At 39.1% G+C, this 18,032-nt stretch overlaps 1 protein-coding gene across 14 annotated transcripts in view; it reads right to left on the reverse strand.

The window, feature by feature from the left end:
- LOC104151956 (dystonin) overlaps positions 1 to 18,032 on the reverse strand; it is a 309,066-nt gene that overhangs the window by 276,846 nt on the left and 14,188 nt on the right. For all 14 annotated transcript variants that reach the window (XM_068937429.1, XM_068937427.1, XM_068937406.1 and 11 more), the window contains one exon: positions 17,002 to 17,190. In XM_068937429.1, coding sequence (XP_068793530.1) covers positions 17,002 to 17,190 — 189 coding nt within the window. The remainder of the gene's footprint in view (positions 1 to 17,001; positions 17,191 to 18,032) is intronic.

An 18,032-nucleotide genomic window follows, 5' to 3' on the forward strand; every position in this document is an offset into this window, starting at 1 on the left:
TCAGTCGCTCTTTGCCAAGACGGCTTCAGTCAACAAATGTTTGACCTCGGTTTTTAAGACTTATTCCTGTTTTCCCAGTGTACACAGCCAGTAGCAGCTACCCCAGAAGTGTGCTCCCAGAAACGTAAATACGGACTGATGCACTGCAGGGATAGGACTGCTGCCATTTCTGTTTCCCCCTGACAGTGGGAAACAGATGTTTGATAGTATTTCATCCGAGTTGGTAATTTGGTGAACACGTTTTTAGAATACAGCATCATGCACAGGTCATCAGCACAGCATGGGGGGCTGTTTCTTTTCCTCTGTGTTTTCTCATTGAAGATATTTGTGTTTTCTCCGGGGGTACCTGACTACAAGGCAATGGTTTGAATTTGTGTTTTAAGATGGGGACTACAGTGGCAGTCTTCCAACAGTGTCACCTGATGCTGGACCAGGTATGATAGTGGCATTAATTTTTTAGTGGTATGCTACTCTCAACTTGGAGAGGTGTATGCCTTCGTACACTTTGTTTTATAGCGACAGCCCTCCTCATTCAGCCCATCTCAGTTCCTTTTTTTTTAATACTAAAACTATTATTTTAGGCTTATTCTGTAGCACCCTCCCCCGTTTTTTAGAAGGGCTTAAAGTGTGCCTTTACTTACAGGAGACGTTTGTACTGTGACCGAGATCTGAGAAATGTATTGCTGCTGTCTGAATAATTTTACTGCAGGTTTCAGTTGATGGACAAGTGAATTATCATTAATATTACATTAGGGGTTATTTTTGTACTTTTGTAGTATTTCGCCTATTTTAAAACACAGAAACTGCATAATGCAAAGTTTATATGTTGTGCATAAAACTGCCAATGATATCAGTTAACTAATCCGCTAAATAGGAGGGAATCTCTTATTAGCCGATGCTCCTCCTGACCTCATTCACTTCTATTCCAATCCTCTTTTCTTTCTACAGCACTTTATGATAAAGTTGAGAAGGGGAGGGAGGGAAGGAATGCATAAAAATAATTAATCGAATTTTTTGTTCACAGTATTATGAGACAGAGATCGCATGAGAAAAGTACAGAGAAACAGGAATATCCGAGGTTTGATTCCAGCTCTGATTGTCTTCATAATTAGTTCAGTGCAAGGTATATTTTGTTGCCAGTTTATATAATAAGATAAAAACTTTCTGTAGAATTGCATAAAGCAGGACAGCCACATACAGGTTTCTTCTTGACGAGAGCTGGAAGTGCAAAGCTTGCTACCGAGCACAGAGGACAGCCTGCTCTACCAAGTGGAGCTAACAGGGTCCATGATGTGCTTAGTCAAGGATTAAATTTCTCCTGTGGCCTCTCCTTAGCTTCAGATTCTGCCTTAAAAGAGAAAGTACTCCCTTTAATCCCAGCACTGTGCCTCCTGCTTGGGACCCATATCATCAGTAGATGATAGCCTGTTCAACAGTCCAACAAAATTCCCTTTTTTCAAAAGGTGCCCTAAGAGCCATTCCTTTTTTTTCCTCTACTTCAAAGCCTTGTGGCTTTGTACAATAACAGCTCCTTTCGTAGCGTCCCCTACCCTGAGAATCTAAAAAAACTGCAAAACGGTCATTCCATACACCCCACTGAACGCTCCGTTGAAATGCCACTTTTAGGAAAGACTAACTGTCCTCCTGGTTAGCTGTGCTACCATAATGGAAGATAAGCCATGTGAGAAGATCCTGAGCTCCCATATTTTTGAGAAATTAAACTGAACAGGCAGAGGTAGAGCAATCTGTGGTATCCACATGTATTCTGATTAGCTGTCTTTTAAGTTGTCCCTTCTATCTTACTTCATGCATATATTAACAAAATAAATGAACGAAAACCACTGTAGCTTATTAGCTCTTCAGGAAACCTGTTATCTCATTTTCAGAAAAAGGTAGGATGCTTGGAAAGGAGTTTTTCATAATAGCAAAATTTAGCAAACTTACATTTAAGAAATCATACTAATGCCAACTTCGAACTTAATTACAATCTACATTTTTTGAGTGCGGAGATACTTTCCAACAGACCCTATTAAACGCCTAAGTATTTTTAAGAGTCTGGACTTTGCTATTCCAAAGACACCTACAACTGAGCAACAGCTTTGCTCTATTTGAATAAATTAATAGCTTTGATAAGTCTGTAATTACTCTCTTCTGCGCAGCCACTGCTCGCAACATGCTTAACACTCGTTCCACTGGATTGTTTGTTCCTGGCAAACACATTTTCCATGCCATAGCAGTAAGTCCCAAACAAACATTTCATGATTATAGCAACATATTAACTGATTAAAAAAATCAGAACGTTTATAATATCCTAAAAAGGGTTCCTGGCTGGTTAGGCCGCTATGTGAAAAAATCTGTTACATTCTGTTAAAATCAAGATATGTAAGTCACTTCTGTTATTTTTCTATAAAGCACATCACGGTATGCAAGTGAAAAACAGTAATTGCGAATAATACACAATACTGTTTTGGTCAAATGAGTGAGCTGTCTTATATATCTGTTAAAATATTGATCAGGCACCTCCTTACCTAGCTTACTCTGAGACTTAATGAGGGTCAGGGCTTGATCCTGCTTAGCTTGAAGGCCCATAAGGTCACAGCCCAGATACATAGCTGCTTATTCTATACCTCTGATTAAGCATTCCTCGTAGTCATTAGACTAAAGACTTATCTGCAGTCTCCATCACTGGTCAGTGGTGACCTGCTGAATTTGCATAGTATTTATGCATGTAACATCTTGTACACCAAAGCCTATTGGTCATGGATAAGCAAATCTAAGAGGAGTTTGTCTGCATCTGAGGTACAAGATTAAACTTAATGGATAATTTCACCATCGGTACCACAGGGGGGTGCAAACTGCACACGCAAGCCTCACTGCTGCTTCTCGGGAGGGAAAGTCATTACCCCGGCAGGCGTTTAGGAGAGCAAAACTCATTTCTGCCAGTATCTAGAGGTTTCTCTGTAGTCCGGTGACTTGCAGCAGCTGTCTGAGAGCCAGGCCTGCCACCGTGCTGCAAAAGGAAAATGTTTTTCAGTAACGAGGATGATGTCAAAGAAGTATTAGTATACTTCTTGTAAGAGGGATTTGGCCAGGTATCAAACCATGTTTTCTTCTGAGGGGGGAAGGAAGGACGGACTGTGAGTCATGGGTAGGGCACGGCCGAGGGTCAGGTGGGAGGACGTGGCGCTGGAGGTGGCGTGCAGCGCTCCGGCGCAGGGTGGACTGTTGCTTCGCTTGAGAGCGTACCACTGCACACCACCACAGCATCAGGTTCGGTGTCTCGTCTCGCCTGTAATCCGTCTGGGTTCTGGATATTTCTCCCATAGACGGAAAAGCCACAGCACCATCAGCTACCCAAGGAGGGAGAGCGAAGCTGGCGCGCAGCAGCGCTGTGCATCAGATCCGCCACACCTAAATAGGACCTGAGAGCCTCAAGAAGGCGAGCGAGTTCTGCACTGTCATTCCTCAAGGGAGAAGCATTAGCAGAGATCAGTTTTTAAACTCTGTCAGGCAATCCAGAGGGCAAAAGGCACCAAGAGGCTGATACGGAATTATTGTCATATTGCAAAAACTCCCCAACTTTCGCTTATGACACATGCTGAGATTTTGCTGACCACCTGCAAGCTAATAAAATAGCAGGTGTTATAGGCTTCTTGCACATTCACATCTCATCACTGAGAAAACTTTCTACTGCTGTGAGTCATGCTGGGAAACTTTTGGGCAGTACAGCTCAACATTGCCTCATGTTCCTGACTGAGATTAAATTTTCAATTTAGCTGTTTAGATGTCACTTATATGGAACTAACTCAGAATTCCCAGAACACATTTTCCTAAGTGCATGGGGGGCAATGGATAAACATGAACAGAAATAAAGACATAAAATAAAAATGATTGTGAGATGTGTGAAATCAGCATCAGTGTTTGAATTTTACTAAACTGAATTTTACTGAACTGAATGTATTTCAACAACATATTTCTTAAATTAAGAATATTGGTTGAGTATAATATGTTGTTTTTGTCCTTCTCTAACGTCTCAGATGGAATGATAGTATGTGGATCCTTTTTTAAAATAAAATCACTTAATAAATATAAGAAAACCAAGAGTGACTGAATTTTTCCATTAATAACTCTTTACCACTTTAACCTGATTATATGATAATGCAATGCAGAATACAAAACATTCAATGTATATAATCAGGCTGTGTGAGCCCCTTGGGACTGCATGTTTTCAGGAATTACCACAATTGAAAAAAGACAAAAATGAGAGCTACAAACAAGGGCAATGTTCAACCAACTGCTATGCTTAAAAAAAAAAAAGAAAAAGAAATAAAAGCACCTTCCACTATTAAGGACTGAGCCATGGTATGTGAAAATTCTTCCCTGGTTCTGTGCCAGTCATTTACGAGAACATCCATACCTGAGAGTGCCTACCAGGATACTATATATATTAACAGGATATACAAACGTAACTACAGACTTTCTGCGTTTGTACTTAACGTCATAAAGCAAGACGGAAAAAGCTGGTAGGCAAATACACTAAATCTTAAACTCATGAGCATCAAGGGTCTGAATCTGTGTTAAACTACCATTGTGAACCCTTAAGCTTTTCAAACACTGAGGCAATTTACTGCTTTGTAGAGACAATTTACATTCTGTCTTTCTGTCTAAAGGCAAAAGAGGATGGAAATGAGCACTCAGTGTTGATTGCATCACATGCATAACATGCATTCTGACCCTCTGATTGTAGTTAGAAAACCATTAACAGGCAAATTCAGATATTTTCATGGGCTTTTTAAAGAAGATGGGGTCTTTTCTGTGTGCTAGCAGGTCAACTTCTACCATTCCTCTATTTTGAAAACGATCTTAAGGAGGCAACTTTCACAAAATGGGCACGACACTCAAAATGGACAAAAGGCCAGATTCGTATATGTACTTGGACATTGCAGTACAGTTTGTAACATTGAACCGTGCTCGTTAGGTAACTCTCCAGTTACACATCTAAAAGTCAAGTGATGCAAAATTGAGTTTTTGGTAGGAACAAAGTTATCAGAAAAGCATGATGACTCAGGATGATCCAGTATCTCATTCTTCAGGGAAATAACACACCCCAAAACCTTCTCTTGAAATGGACCTCAGTCTTCTTCATAGCAGAGCAGACACTACTGTTTTGTTTTGAACCATAAAAGAAGAGAAGAAACTGTTTGCCCTGTCCTTAGTGTGTTAAGAAGTTTAAAACCTAGGCTCAGACCTTCACCTCCTGGCAACCAGCCTGGAGACCTATTCTGTGAGGACCTCTTGCTAAAGTGACACCAGTTTAAAAAGGATTCAGCCTATCTTGGTGCAAGATGAGAAAGAGGGAGCAAGTGTAGCATTCTGCACCAGGGCAAGCAGGGTCTCTCCGGAGAGAAGAAAGAGCTGGATGCTGATCCCTGACCATTTATACGTTCTTCATTAAGCAGTAATTGGGTAAAATATTGAAATAGTTCCTGGACAAGTCATCTGCAATGGAGGCAGCAAAAACTTTAATGAACAGTACATGAAATTATTTGGCTTGGGTACCACCTCTCTCTACTGCATAGATAATATAAAATATCAAGTACTTATTGGTCTGAAGTGACACCGTCTTCTAGCAGCTGCTCTCTAAGAAAAGAAATCAGTGACATGTCCACAGAAAGCAGAGTGGCAGTTTCATTTACTTCAGGTATCAGTGATCTCTTTTTAAGAGCAAAAAGTTGACAGAGTCTACGTGTGTACCTGTTAACTGGGAGATGAGCAGATGGGATGAAGTACTGCCAAGATATCTCCACAGATCTTAGCAACTTCCACCAACCAAGATGACCACCGTAAGAGGAAAAATAAGGCAGAAAAATGTTCTCCTGAGTGCGTTTACAGAATGTTGCTGAGCAAGGAAAATCTGCTTGTTGATTTTTGTTGTTCTGATGAAGGGATTGGAAAGCAAGGCATACTTCATGCTGGGTAACTAAGACCTGTTTATAAATGGGACCAAATGCATACAGTTAAAACTGGCCATGTTGTGTCAAACCCATCGGTTCTCTCGAAGAGCTGCTTGGTAAAACTGTGCTAACAAAAATGCAGTTTCTTACTGAACGTAACCTGAAAATGAATCAGCATGACATCCCTGATGTTAATTCCATATTTTAGCCGTTTTATACTTCCTGTATTCAGATTTTCAAGATGAATTGCAGTATTTAATCTTGAAATACCATACCTACATTATAGAAGTAGACAGAAAGGTACGAAAGGTTTTGCAGATGGGAAAATAATATTTTGAGCTCTGATCATCTGGGAAGCTACAGCAGTAGGAAAAGGTAATTTAGTTGAGTTTTATGCTAAAATCATCAGTAAGATAGAAATGTTGCTTCCATTTTAATTATCATTACTTGTTTCAAAGTTAATGCTACATAGATATTAATATGGGAAGTAATCTAAACTGTCAGGGTTTCACGGTCTCAAGATTGTGAATTATTTTTGTAAAAGAAAAGCTTACACCTCAGATAGATAACATCTGTGTATAGCTGTTGCAAAAATTTCCCGCTGCTTGACAACAAATTTTGTATTAATCTTTTAATTGAAGCTATCTTCCATCCTTTCAGATCCCCCTAGTATGCCAGACACAAAGGTGAACGACTAAGGTGTGAGGAGGGCACAGAGTTTTATCTGCTCACTAAACCCAGAAGGCCAATGAATGCAATAGAGAAAGATCCCAGAGTAAGAAATCATCTACCTTCAAATACTTTTCTCAGCTATCTAAACCACTCATTGTAGATTATATATATATATTCTTAATAGCAAATCAAATTACTCCTGCTATAAAAGGTATATCTGATCATCAAAGTACTTTGGACAGAAAAGAGCAAACTGAAGATTTACATAGTTTTCTAACCTCTGATGTGCACAGGTCATTTTCAAGGAAAAAAAATAAAAGGGCTTAGAAAAAATTTAAAAATGACATAATGAAAATCTAAAACACTTGTATTGATATTATGCTTTTAATGACAACTGTTAACTTTCCTGACTGATATGTGCCTCTTCTTTTGGCATTAAACATCCGTTTGTTCTTTGGAAGCTGTTTCAAACCAATGTTTTAGAACACAAGACTTGATCTAGCAATTAATCAACATTAACATTAATGTATATTTGAAAATATACATTTTTATAATCATACAACTGTTAATTAAGTTGCCAGATTTCTTTTTTTCTTACAAAATCTGTTTTCAGTTGCCAAACCTCACATTTGGTTGAAAATATTCCCTGCCTAGGGTTGAATTTTCCTGAAAATTTGCAGTCACAGGCTGACGCCGAAGCCTGAGATCTAGACTAATAAAAATATGCACTATTTTTTGTCAACTCTAAAAATAAGCCTGATGACCTTTTTTTAGAGGACTCTCAGCTTTAGAATAGATGCTTCAAATCTGAATATCATTTATGCTAGGCACAGGCCTTTTGCCACCTCTGTCAAAAATCTGTTTAAATTTGTCAAAATGATAAGCCTTTGAAATATTAAATATCATCTGCTATCCCTGGCATCAGGGAGTATAAAGTAAACGCTCTTAAAAGTTGAGTTTTGATCTCATTACTTTGATTAGAAAGCTGCTCCAGAACCTGATGTTCTCTTGATTAGAAATAATTTCCCTCTAGTTGCCACCTGAAGTTTATTCCTGGCCTTTTGTTTTTGCAGCAATGCTGGTTCATTTGCTTGAACAGCTTTTTTACTTCCTTGATGTGTTCCTAGCCTGCATCGTACCCGCTCTCTGCTTGTTTTGCTCTCCTCGCTGAGCAAGCCAGCTCCTTTTAATCTCTCCTCATCTGTTAGTCTCCGCCATCTAGTAACCCTCCTTGCATCAGGCCCAGTTTGATTTAACTATTTCTAGGATCCTGGTAAGTACCAATGTGATTTTACCAGTTTGTTTTTTTTTTTTTCAAATAAACAAGGCCATGTTTGAATTTATCAGCTAAAATCTCTTTGGCTTGGCACTTGGTAAACCAAGAGCTCCAGGCTCTCCGAGGTCCTCCAGCTGCCAGGCCAATGCCCCACCACCCCGGAGGGACGTGCAACCTCCGCCCTCGCAGCTCTTACCTCCGACCGCAGGGCAGCTCCCGCTCCTGCTGGGGAGCAGGGTGCCATCCTCCCAGTCTGTGCATGTCGGGCCAAAACTAATCTTTCCATCTAACAGTTACTGGCTGCATTTGCAGGCTGGTGGCAATGGGGGCAACAGGAACAGAGAGCAAAGGAGGCCGCCAGGAGACTGCTTCTGCTGTGCTCCCAGCGCCTTGCGCGGTGGTGCTTAGCCAGCAAGAGGAAGAAGCCGTGTGATCCGAACGGAGAGAGAACAAACACAGGAACCGGCACGCTGCAGGAAAGGGCTGGAGAAATACGCTGGGATTGACAGATTAAGGGACAAACCCTGAGACTGGCTGGATCTGGAAGCTAGGTCAGGGAGCTGGAGCGGAAAAGCTGAAGTGTTCAGGAGGGCGACAGGCTGGACAAAGACTGGGGGGAGGAAACGGCCCTGCGGGGTAACGCTGGCACTGGCGACCCTCCTCGCTGGAGAGAGCCGAGCAGGGGAGGGCTACAGGCCTCACACGCAGGCATGAAACTGCTTCTCGCCTCAGCAAAGCGTCTTGAACACGGCCCTGGTTGTCTGATGGGTGAGGAAGGCAGGAGGTGTGAGCAGACGGCGCTCAGAGACAAACCGGGGCCAGGGCAGGCGCACGGCGTGTGCAACCAGGGGCCACCAGGAGAAACAGCAGTGAGGCAGGACAGAGCAAAGAGATGAAGGAGCAGCCGAGCCTGGGCATGGCTACGCTGAGGATGCGGCGTGCAGGAGCGGTACAAGGACTGATAAAGCAAGAGAACGACTGCAGTCAGCAGAGGAGTGAAGATGAGATGCGTGACCGAACAGGCAAGAGAAAGGAGCCAGTGGGGGGCAGAGACAGGTCGGGAACCGGCTGCAGAAGACAGGCCTGAAAGAGCCACGCTTGGGAAGAAGGCGCACAAAAAAGCACATTTCCCTCAGCAGCCTGGCATGAAACCAAAATGTCGCCTCGACTCTGCCTTTAGCGAGTGTCTGAGAACGCCCCTAGAAGGAACGCCTCTTGCCCAAGGTTCGCGATTCCCACGGGGGAATACAAGTATCGTCAGTCTCTTAATTCCAATAGCAGAAAATCCTGTGGCAAAACCTGCTGATGAGCCACCCAACAAAACTTTGTTTCTAAGTTTCTCTTTTTACAGCACTAGGAAATTAAATGCAGAAAGTTCCTGCTAAAATGCTTTCCTTAAGCTTGCACAGTCAAATGCTAAAATGTTGCCAAATGCCAGATTCAAGTTTCACCATACAACCTTAATTCAGCCTCTTCACTAATATATTATGATACAATCATAATGATGTGGTCATATACTATTGCATCCACTATAACTTGCCTGTGTTTTGTGCAAATGATGGGTGATACCCAGTCAATAAACACTTGTTCAATATTTCGTTTGGTCCTCCTTTATTCCATAGGCAGCTGCAGGACTTAAATTATGTCACAGTATTCAGATGTTAGTCTGAAGACAGATTTATTAATTTTTTCAGAAGCTTTTTTGTGGTGCTCATCACTACAGTGGTATCTGACTGCTTCATAAATATTAATGATTTTTCTCATTATACAGGAGAAAAACTGGGATTAAAAGGTCAATTTCGATACCTAGCTCAAATTAGGATACTAGGGATCTGGTTTTTCAGAATTATTAGAATAATTTGTCATTAATGTTCAGACCACAGCACACAGGGAGTTTAGTGGTGAATGGCAGATCCAGAACTTTTGTAAACCCAACTATGTGCTTTTTTGAGCACATAGCTTTCAGGCATTCAGAAAATGGAGGAAAAAATGTTTTAAGCCACTCATTCAGCATCACACAGTGACCCTGGTCCCACCCTTAATTCTCCAAGGCAGCACTCACTGCTCTTTAAAGAAATAAAAGATCCTTTCTCTTACTGTAATCTCCTGTATTACTCATTTACACACTTTATTACTTCTGCCTCAGCTGCCCTACATGGAACAGCCATCCTAAGACCACTTCTATCCTACAGTAAATACAGCATGTATCCTATGGAAGAATAGTAAGCCAGCACACAATTAAATTCTCTGTAACAATGCAGATGCATAACAGGACAGAATTAAAGCTGCATATGTAACCTTAATTCCAACATTCTGTATCTTTGAATATTTGCCTTTGCCAAACTATTCTTTTAACATAATACCCACGTGAAATGTTATTTATAATCACTAATAGATAAGGGAGTCCCTTGCTATACAAAGACATACTGTTTATAAGCCACAGTAGGATGTTGTACAATACAACTCCAAAGAGTGACTCTTGCAGCAATGAAGGAAAAGGAAACATCTGCATATAGAATTGTAATTACTATGCATCAGCGAGACAATTGCTGGCCATTTTAAGTTGTACAAACAACACCATCATAACAAAATCATGGCTAATATAAGATTTTTTTAACCTACCTTCTGGAGAAATTATTGTCTATTTATAAACATGTACAAAATTCTTTTTGGCACAATTAAGACTGCAAGCACATTTTAGCAGCTTGGATCTATATTATTAGCTCTCAAGGACACTGGGATTTAAAAGCCAAGAATTCTGAACAGTTAAAAGCTCAATTTCTCATTGAGGCTATAACTGTATACCTACAGTAGCATTTTATCAGTGAGCACAAAATCCCAGGTGATAGAAGCCATGGCAAAATAACAGCGGCAAAAATGTTCTGGGCATATTTCAAGACAGAATTTTACACATCTACTTATTTAACATAACAGTTCAAGAATATTTTATCTCGTTCACTTCTAATTTATTAGAAAACTAGCTGAGGACCAACTCTGAAAGCAACATGATGCAAAGTCAGGTTCATCATGAAGCAATTGCAATCTGGACAATAATGTAATCTGCAGTTTAGATAAGGCAAACCACCACACTGGCAAGTGATGTCAAAGGTGTCTATCTGACAGTAAGTGCCATTTTTACATCAAAAGAATGTAATTAATTGGCTATGCTGCTTTCTTTTTTTTTGAGATAACAAAACAAAATAGAAGTCAAAGTCATATCCTACAACAAGGACTGCAGTCTTGGCTTCACGCTAATGGTGCGCTTTGATCCCCTTTCAACACTTCTGATCAGACAGAAACAGCTCAGCTTAAGCTCTCATCCTATTTTCAGTAAATAAGAATTTGCCCTGGGAATGAAAATAGAAACAGGCAAAATGGAAATTGCATAGAACTAGTTGGAGTTATCAAGACAAAATCTGTTATATTAGGGGGGTTTGCCATTGCTGACAGGGGCAGGACCATTTGAAGCTGTGTATAGAAAAATAACGTAGGCTTGATCCTGCTTTCAACTATACAAGTGCAAGTCTAAGTAAATGCACTCAAGCCAGGTGTGTTCCCCACCACAGGGAACAATTAATTCAAATAACCTTAACCTTCTGAGTAAGAGGTAGTAGTGAGGAGTCAATTAAAGTGCTCTAAATGTGGATTATGTACAGTCAACACTACTACGTTTATTTCTATGTATTTTTACTTACATGTATCAACAATTATCAGTACTGGTGCAATTTACTATTTCTTTTGTACTACATTAAATAAATGTTATAACTCATCCATAGGAAAAATTCACTGGAAAGACGATTCGACAACCATTTTACCTCTCAAATCTATTTCTGAATATTTTATCATTGTGTTTTAATGAAAAGTATTTTTTTTAAGTTGTGAAGACATCACCTCCCTGGCCTAGTGAAACCCATGGCAATACAACTTTAAGAAATCCCTTCAAAAATCTACACTAGGCAGGAGCTGGACAAAAGGACTGGAAGGAACATGCAATTGCTACAATTGCAATAGATGAGCTGCAGGGTGGAGAGGAAAAAGCAGCCAAGAGGAAATCAGGGGCAAGCAACAAGGGAGGAGGTCACAGAAGCCAGCAGAAGAGCGGAAAAATAAAGTCTTCATGCAAAACTCTTTCAAGAGAAGAGTTTACCAATGAGGAGTCATTTGCTGTAAAAGAAAGCAATAAAGCACAACAGTCCAATAAACAGCTGTAAACATTGTTTGGAATGTATGTTTGGAAATAGAAGAGGTATCTTTGAACTCAACCTAATGCCCACTGAAGGCTTTCCATTTATTCAAAAGATGAGTGGATTTAGAATTTACAGTCATATGTGCAAAGATTTTAGGCCCCTAAAACAGGTGCCTAAAGGTATTTTCAAAATTGTTTAATACGACTAGATGCTTAACTCTTGCTAAAAACGTTAAGAATCAATCACCTAATCAGCTCTCTTAGGTGCTTCTCACAGTCTCCATAGATACCCTTTAGGTCTTAAAGCAAAAATAAAGTCCTTGCTTCCCTTTCCATATTCATGTGTTTCCTGCATTTCTTCACTGTGGTAGCAGTCAGATCATCCTGAGTGTGCATGTGCGTGTACAGGGCGTGAGCGCTCAACGGCTTTGTCATACGTTGTGAGAATGTTAATATAATGTTAATAAAAACGCTCAAGGTGAAAGATGACATTACAATGCTCTGCCATATTTGCTTCTAAATATGATTGACAACAAACATAATCCAACGCAAGCAGATGCCTCAAAAGAAAAGAAGCTAGGAAAGTGATCTATAGATTAAACAGCTTGGAATTAACCATGGTCTGTGCAGGGTGACGAGTAATTTGTATATGAGGATATTTAAATGACCTAAAAGAGACAAGTAAAGTACATCGTAGCGTTGGAAGACTAGTAAATAACACCAAATTAAGAATGAATGGAAATTAGCGAGATGAAATGAACATTTTTTAATGAGACATAAAAAACACCTAAAAAATATCCTGTAGAACAATTTCACCCCTGTGAAGAATTTCATCGCAAGTAAGCTAAATGACAGCTAACAAGCCAGACCTCTTCTATAAAAGATTCAGTATCAGAAGTTTAAAAATTCCCATAAGTGTTTTTCGTATAGAATTGTATTACTGTTTTTCTCAATAGTTTTCTAAATTTCGATTTAAAAACATAAAAGCAAAAACCAGGATAGCTCAATAAGGCTACGGATGGGACAGCTCATGGTTTTAGAGGCATTACAAACCGATTAGCTTTGCTTTCAAATTTGCTTCATCAGAGTCCTTGCAGCGCAAGCTTCACTTCAGTCATGGGAGTTGTTCCCAGTGGAGCTACATGAGGCTGCTCACTTCAGTGTTTTCTTATATGTGCATTTGAAAGTGAAGAACCAGGCTTATTGTGCCCCAGTCTCTATAGTCTCATCTGTCTCATTCCTTATAATGATGCTGTTATGACAAACTCAAGTGCAAATTTTGGTACTACATCCCATGACTTTAAATAATCCTGCTGGTGGCATGATTACGTAAGTCAGGCAATTGAAGAGGCTGTTTAACAATGGAGATGTCAAAAGACGCTGCTTTGACACCATCTGTTTCCAGCTCAGTATTTAGACATAGAGGTGAAATTACAGTTTGGGAGAGTTCTGTCTAACTGACCCCACAGCACAGAAGTCAGATATCTTTACCCCAAAAAAAAAAAAAAAAAAAAAATCAAGGTCATCTTTTGGTTCCATGACAGCACAGGAAAAAGCATCTATTAAAAATTTACAGGCTTCTATACTGTTGCTTCAGATTAGACCACTATTGTACAGAACATTTTTGCAAATGTTTGAAATAAAAAAAATAAGATTTTAACACTCTAAAATTAGCTCCTCAGAAGTATCCCTAGACAACGGTGAAGACACAACGGGAGATTTTTTGCGTATCCTTCAACACCTTCAGAAAATATAACTGCTATCTTATTCTTGGAAGGAGTGATATGAATTACCCCTTTGCCTTGCATAAAACCATGCTAATTTAGAAAACATAGTCCTATTTCTTTTCCAAGAGTTCTCCATTGTATTCAAAAATTCAAAGCAAATGTCACTAACATATATATACACCCTTCTTGGCGTGAAGCTGACATAAGATAAAACTATCACCTATACAGAATGTCAGCACAAGTAATACAGCTGCCATTGGGGAGACGACCCTCAGGACACAAGATTTAACACTATGTCATAAAAGAAGTAAGCTACACAACAACATTTTAATGTTGCATGGCAGTAAAATGAATAAAGTGTAGTGAAAATGGCTAGGAACTCTGTCTGATAAGGATCAGGATTAGGACGAAATGTATTCAATGTATTTGTTAATGACCTGGAAGGTGTAAAAAACAATAAAATTTTCAGAGGAAACGGATGTTATACTTCTGCAAACATCTGTTCACGTAGATTTTCATAAAGAGCAATTATTATCTTCAGTGGGATTATTCCCATACACACAATTATGCATAATTTAGTCCTGACAAGATCAGGGACAAGACTGGAAAGCTCTGAGATTACTACATAGGAAGTGAGAAATAATCCGAGCAAACTGAAATAATTATAATCATGTCTAGGAAACTGCAAAAATAAAATTTATATGGAACAAAATCAAGCAAGTATATGCAGAGAAAACTAATCTAAAATAGCAGGAACAAAAAATCTAGTACATAAATATATGACAAAACTTTTAAAGACATATTTGCGAAATGTTTAAGCATAGAGCTTAATACGGCAGCAAAACAGGCTAACTTGTTTTATGGCTGAAAACTCAAAAATATCCTGGAGCAAAAAAAAAAAATCTTTCCATACGGTTGTTTTACAGTTACTTTGGAAATATAGTTCTCTCCTGACGGAAAACACGAACAAAAAAGCAGCAAAAGAAACAAGGAATAAAAATGATTAGAAGAAGAAATGTTTTATGAGGAGAAATTAAATCTGCTAATAAGCAGAGATCATACATCATTTTTTCAGGTAATGACTAAGCAGGATATGGCCATAGCTGCCTACAAATATTTCCATAATGCAAACATCAAGACAAGAGACGATTTATTCAGAGTGGTTCAAGTCGGTATTACTAGGAGTAACAGGAAAAAATAATGGAAAAAATTTATGCAGAGGAACAAGAGCATTTTTGGCACCGAATCATTACAATATAAAACTGTACAAAGACATGGGCCACAAGTGTCATATTGGAGATATTAAGACTAAGTGGGACAAAGCTCTGCAAAACAGAGGGATGGATGAACCTTGTGATTCTGTGGAGCTTCACAACGCTGCCAAGATTTGTGCATGAACCTTGCTCATACTGTCATCATGACGTCATAATGCCTTCAAAATAACTTAGAATATCCACGAGAAAAGAAATTGGTGAGTTATGTTTTCTCGATTATAGTCTAACAAAGATAATGATTTATTCTTTTTTGTATAACATGTGTCTGTCAAAGAACACACTAAAGAACTAAAGGCTATTAAGTGAGCCATATAACATCGCGTAAAAGATATATTGCAAAAGCAGTCTGGAATTAGTGACATAACGGCGGCAGAACTGAGGGAAGTTTTCTCTAAATTTGGGATTTAATACTGCTTCAGGGGTAGGTCTTACCAAACACAGCACAGATCCATGAAATAAGACAAAAGTTATACAGTAATACTTCCATTTCTCTATTCTTTCACTTTTTTTTCTTTGCTGGTCCCAAGTCCCCAAAAGCAGGGCTTTGATAGCTTCACTAATTCGTTCTTCAAATCCTGTTTTGCTCCTTACGCCATTTCCACTTTGTTAGTTCTTTAATTCAGCACCACTGACGCTCTTTTCCCCATGCTAGTAATCAGTGGCAGTTGAAAATAGTCTCAGCATAGGCACAGAAGAAAATTAAGAACAACCAAACAGAAAAGGAAATCCAAAAAAATGGGGGAGGAGTGGAAAATAACAGAGGAGATGGAGGAGATGAAGGAAGGACAATAAAGTGGGAAAGGACCAGAAGCAAGTAATGAACGGACACGAGCAAGTCATTAGAGGCTGAAGACCTAATACGAATACCAGTTAGACAAAGTAGACTAGAGAGCAAGGTAGGATGGGAGCAAAAGGAACATGACAGAGCAGAAGAGGAAAAGGTTTTAGGAAGAGCAGAAGACAAATCACTGAAATCAAATCAAATGACTGGAACAGGACCAGAGTAAAAGAAATAAAGAGAAGGAAAAGCATGAGAGAAGAGGTGAAAACTGGGGAGCAGTGAAGTAAAGGTAAAGAAACTAAATGTGTCAGCTAAAAAGTAGAAATTCTGGCTGGCATCGGCAGCTCTATCTTTCACTTCTTTACAGAAGTTTCTTGCTCTCTCAGGCAATGACTTCCGCCAGGGGAGTCATCTTTCAAATTGACTTCAGAGTTTACTGATAATTGTTGGTGCTGGATTAAGAGATATCCAGGAAGATTAAATTTGGCTAGAGCAACCTGGAGATGATCTTTATTAGGGTGTGCCTCATAGTACTTTTTAATAGTATTGGCTTAGTAGAAGTCATTCAAGCCGCTTATCATTGGCATTGGTATGTTAGTAATGTATCAAAGCTACCAACTCTCAGTAAGAAGATAAATGCTGTTTACAAGAAGTATCTTTACGTGAATTCAAGTTAGAAATTGTATATGTTGAGCAGAAAGATTGGCAATACTGTATACAGCGGAAGGGACCTCAGAATTGTACCTAGTATTGATTTGGTTCAGTGCATAGAATCACTGATAAATCTAATTGGGAGAGCAATTTCAATAACATACATATCTGCAATAAAAAATCTGCTAAATAATATCGGTGTAAAGCTATCAAGTGAAATATTTGATTTAAATATTGAATATAGACTGAATATTAAATTAAAAAAATGAAAAAAAAACCCTCTTCATATCCAGATTTTTTGAGTCATGCATCAACACTGAATACATTTAGCAAACCTAGACCTACTTCTCACCGAACAAGAGAACTGAGAAGTTTTTTAAATTGAGGAATAGGACATGGATGGTGCAAAAATTAGAATTATAGTCCAGGCCTCCGTAATATATTTTGAGTAGCATTTATCCCCAGAAGCAGGATACTTACAGGTTTTCGTGTTGGGGTAACTTGAACAGAATGATAAAATTCTGGTTGAACTCGGCTGCTTTTCTTGATTTTTCTTTTTCTTACAGAAGTCTCCTGCTCACTTAGGTGGTGAGCTTCCACTATAGGCTGTGTTTCTTCGAGGCGAGCTGCTACACGTCTTCTGGCATGACGAGGACTTGATCTGAAGCCCTGTGACACAGCAAAAGCAATCACAATGATGTTTGACATCTTCCAGAATGCAGCTATGTAACAACAGAAACATCACACAGGATCTTAATGATGACAAGAACTTGAGCCACAAGCATGCTCATTTTAAATTAGTATAACTTTCGTATATACTGCGTGTAGCAATAAAGGGACATTGCTGAGTGCTGTAAATATAACATTTGCTTTATATATCTCAATTATATACATGATTGACACAGCTAGCGGCCATAACTCATGCCGCTTTTCTTTACAAGCCCGTACTTTTAGTTACTTATAGCTAAATAGTTGTAATTTAAAATTTATAATTAAAAATTTCCAGATTTATTCCTGGCCTCATGAGGAATTGTTTTAGGGAGTGTGAGCAAAAAGATGCCTCTTTTTTCTGAGAACAAAAGCAAAGACAAATTGGTAGCTTGCAAGTAATAATTGTGACTAATTGTTCTTTAAGAGTTCTGACACTGATAGATTTGGGAGGACACCTTATCATTTGGAATAAAATAACCAAGACACAGAGCTATCTTTTGCTGTCATCTGGGAAATACAGGCATATTTGGGGAAATGGATAAACTTAGGAAAAACTGCCCTTCACAGATGCTTTTTAGAGGTTTGCTGTGATAAGCTCTGAACATCATCCAGACTCTCTCATAGTCTTACACAATTTCATTCATAACGACAAGTATAATGTCAGCCCTATACTGCTACTTGCAGACCATTTACAACGAGCGTCCTCTCATTTCGCTAAGTTCCCTCCATGCCAGTCATCATGAGCATGCTTAAACCTGCCATGTGTCACTTGTGCTGAATATAAGGTAAAATGTTACTAC

The sequence above is a fragment of the Struthio camelus genome, chromosome 3 (assembly GCF_040807025.1).
Source record: "Struthio camelus isolate bStrCam1 chromosome 3, bStrCam1.hap1, whole genome shotgun sequence".
Classification (NCBI taxonomy): domain Eukaryota; kingdom Metazoa; phylum Chordata; class Aves; order Struthioniformes; family Struthionidae; genus Struthio; species Struthio camelus.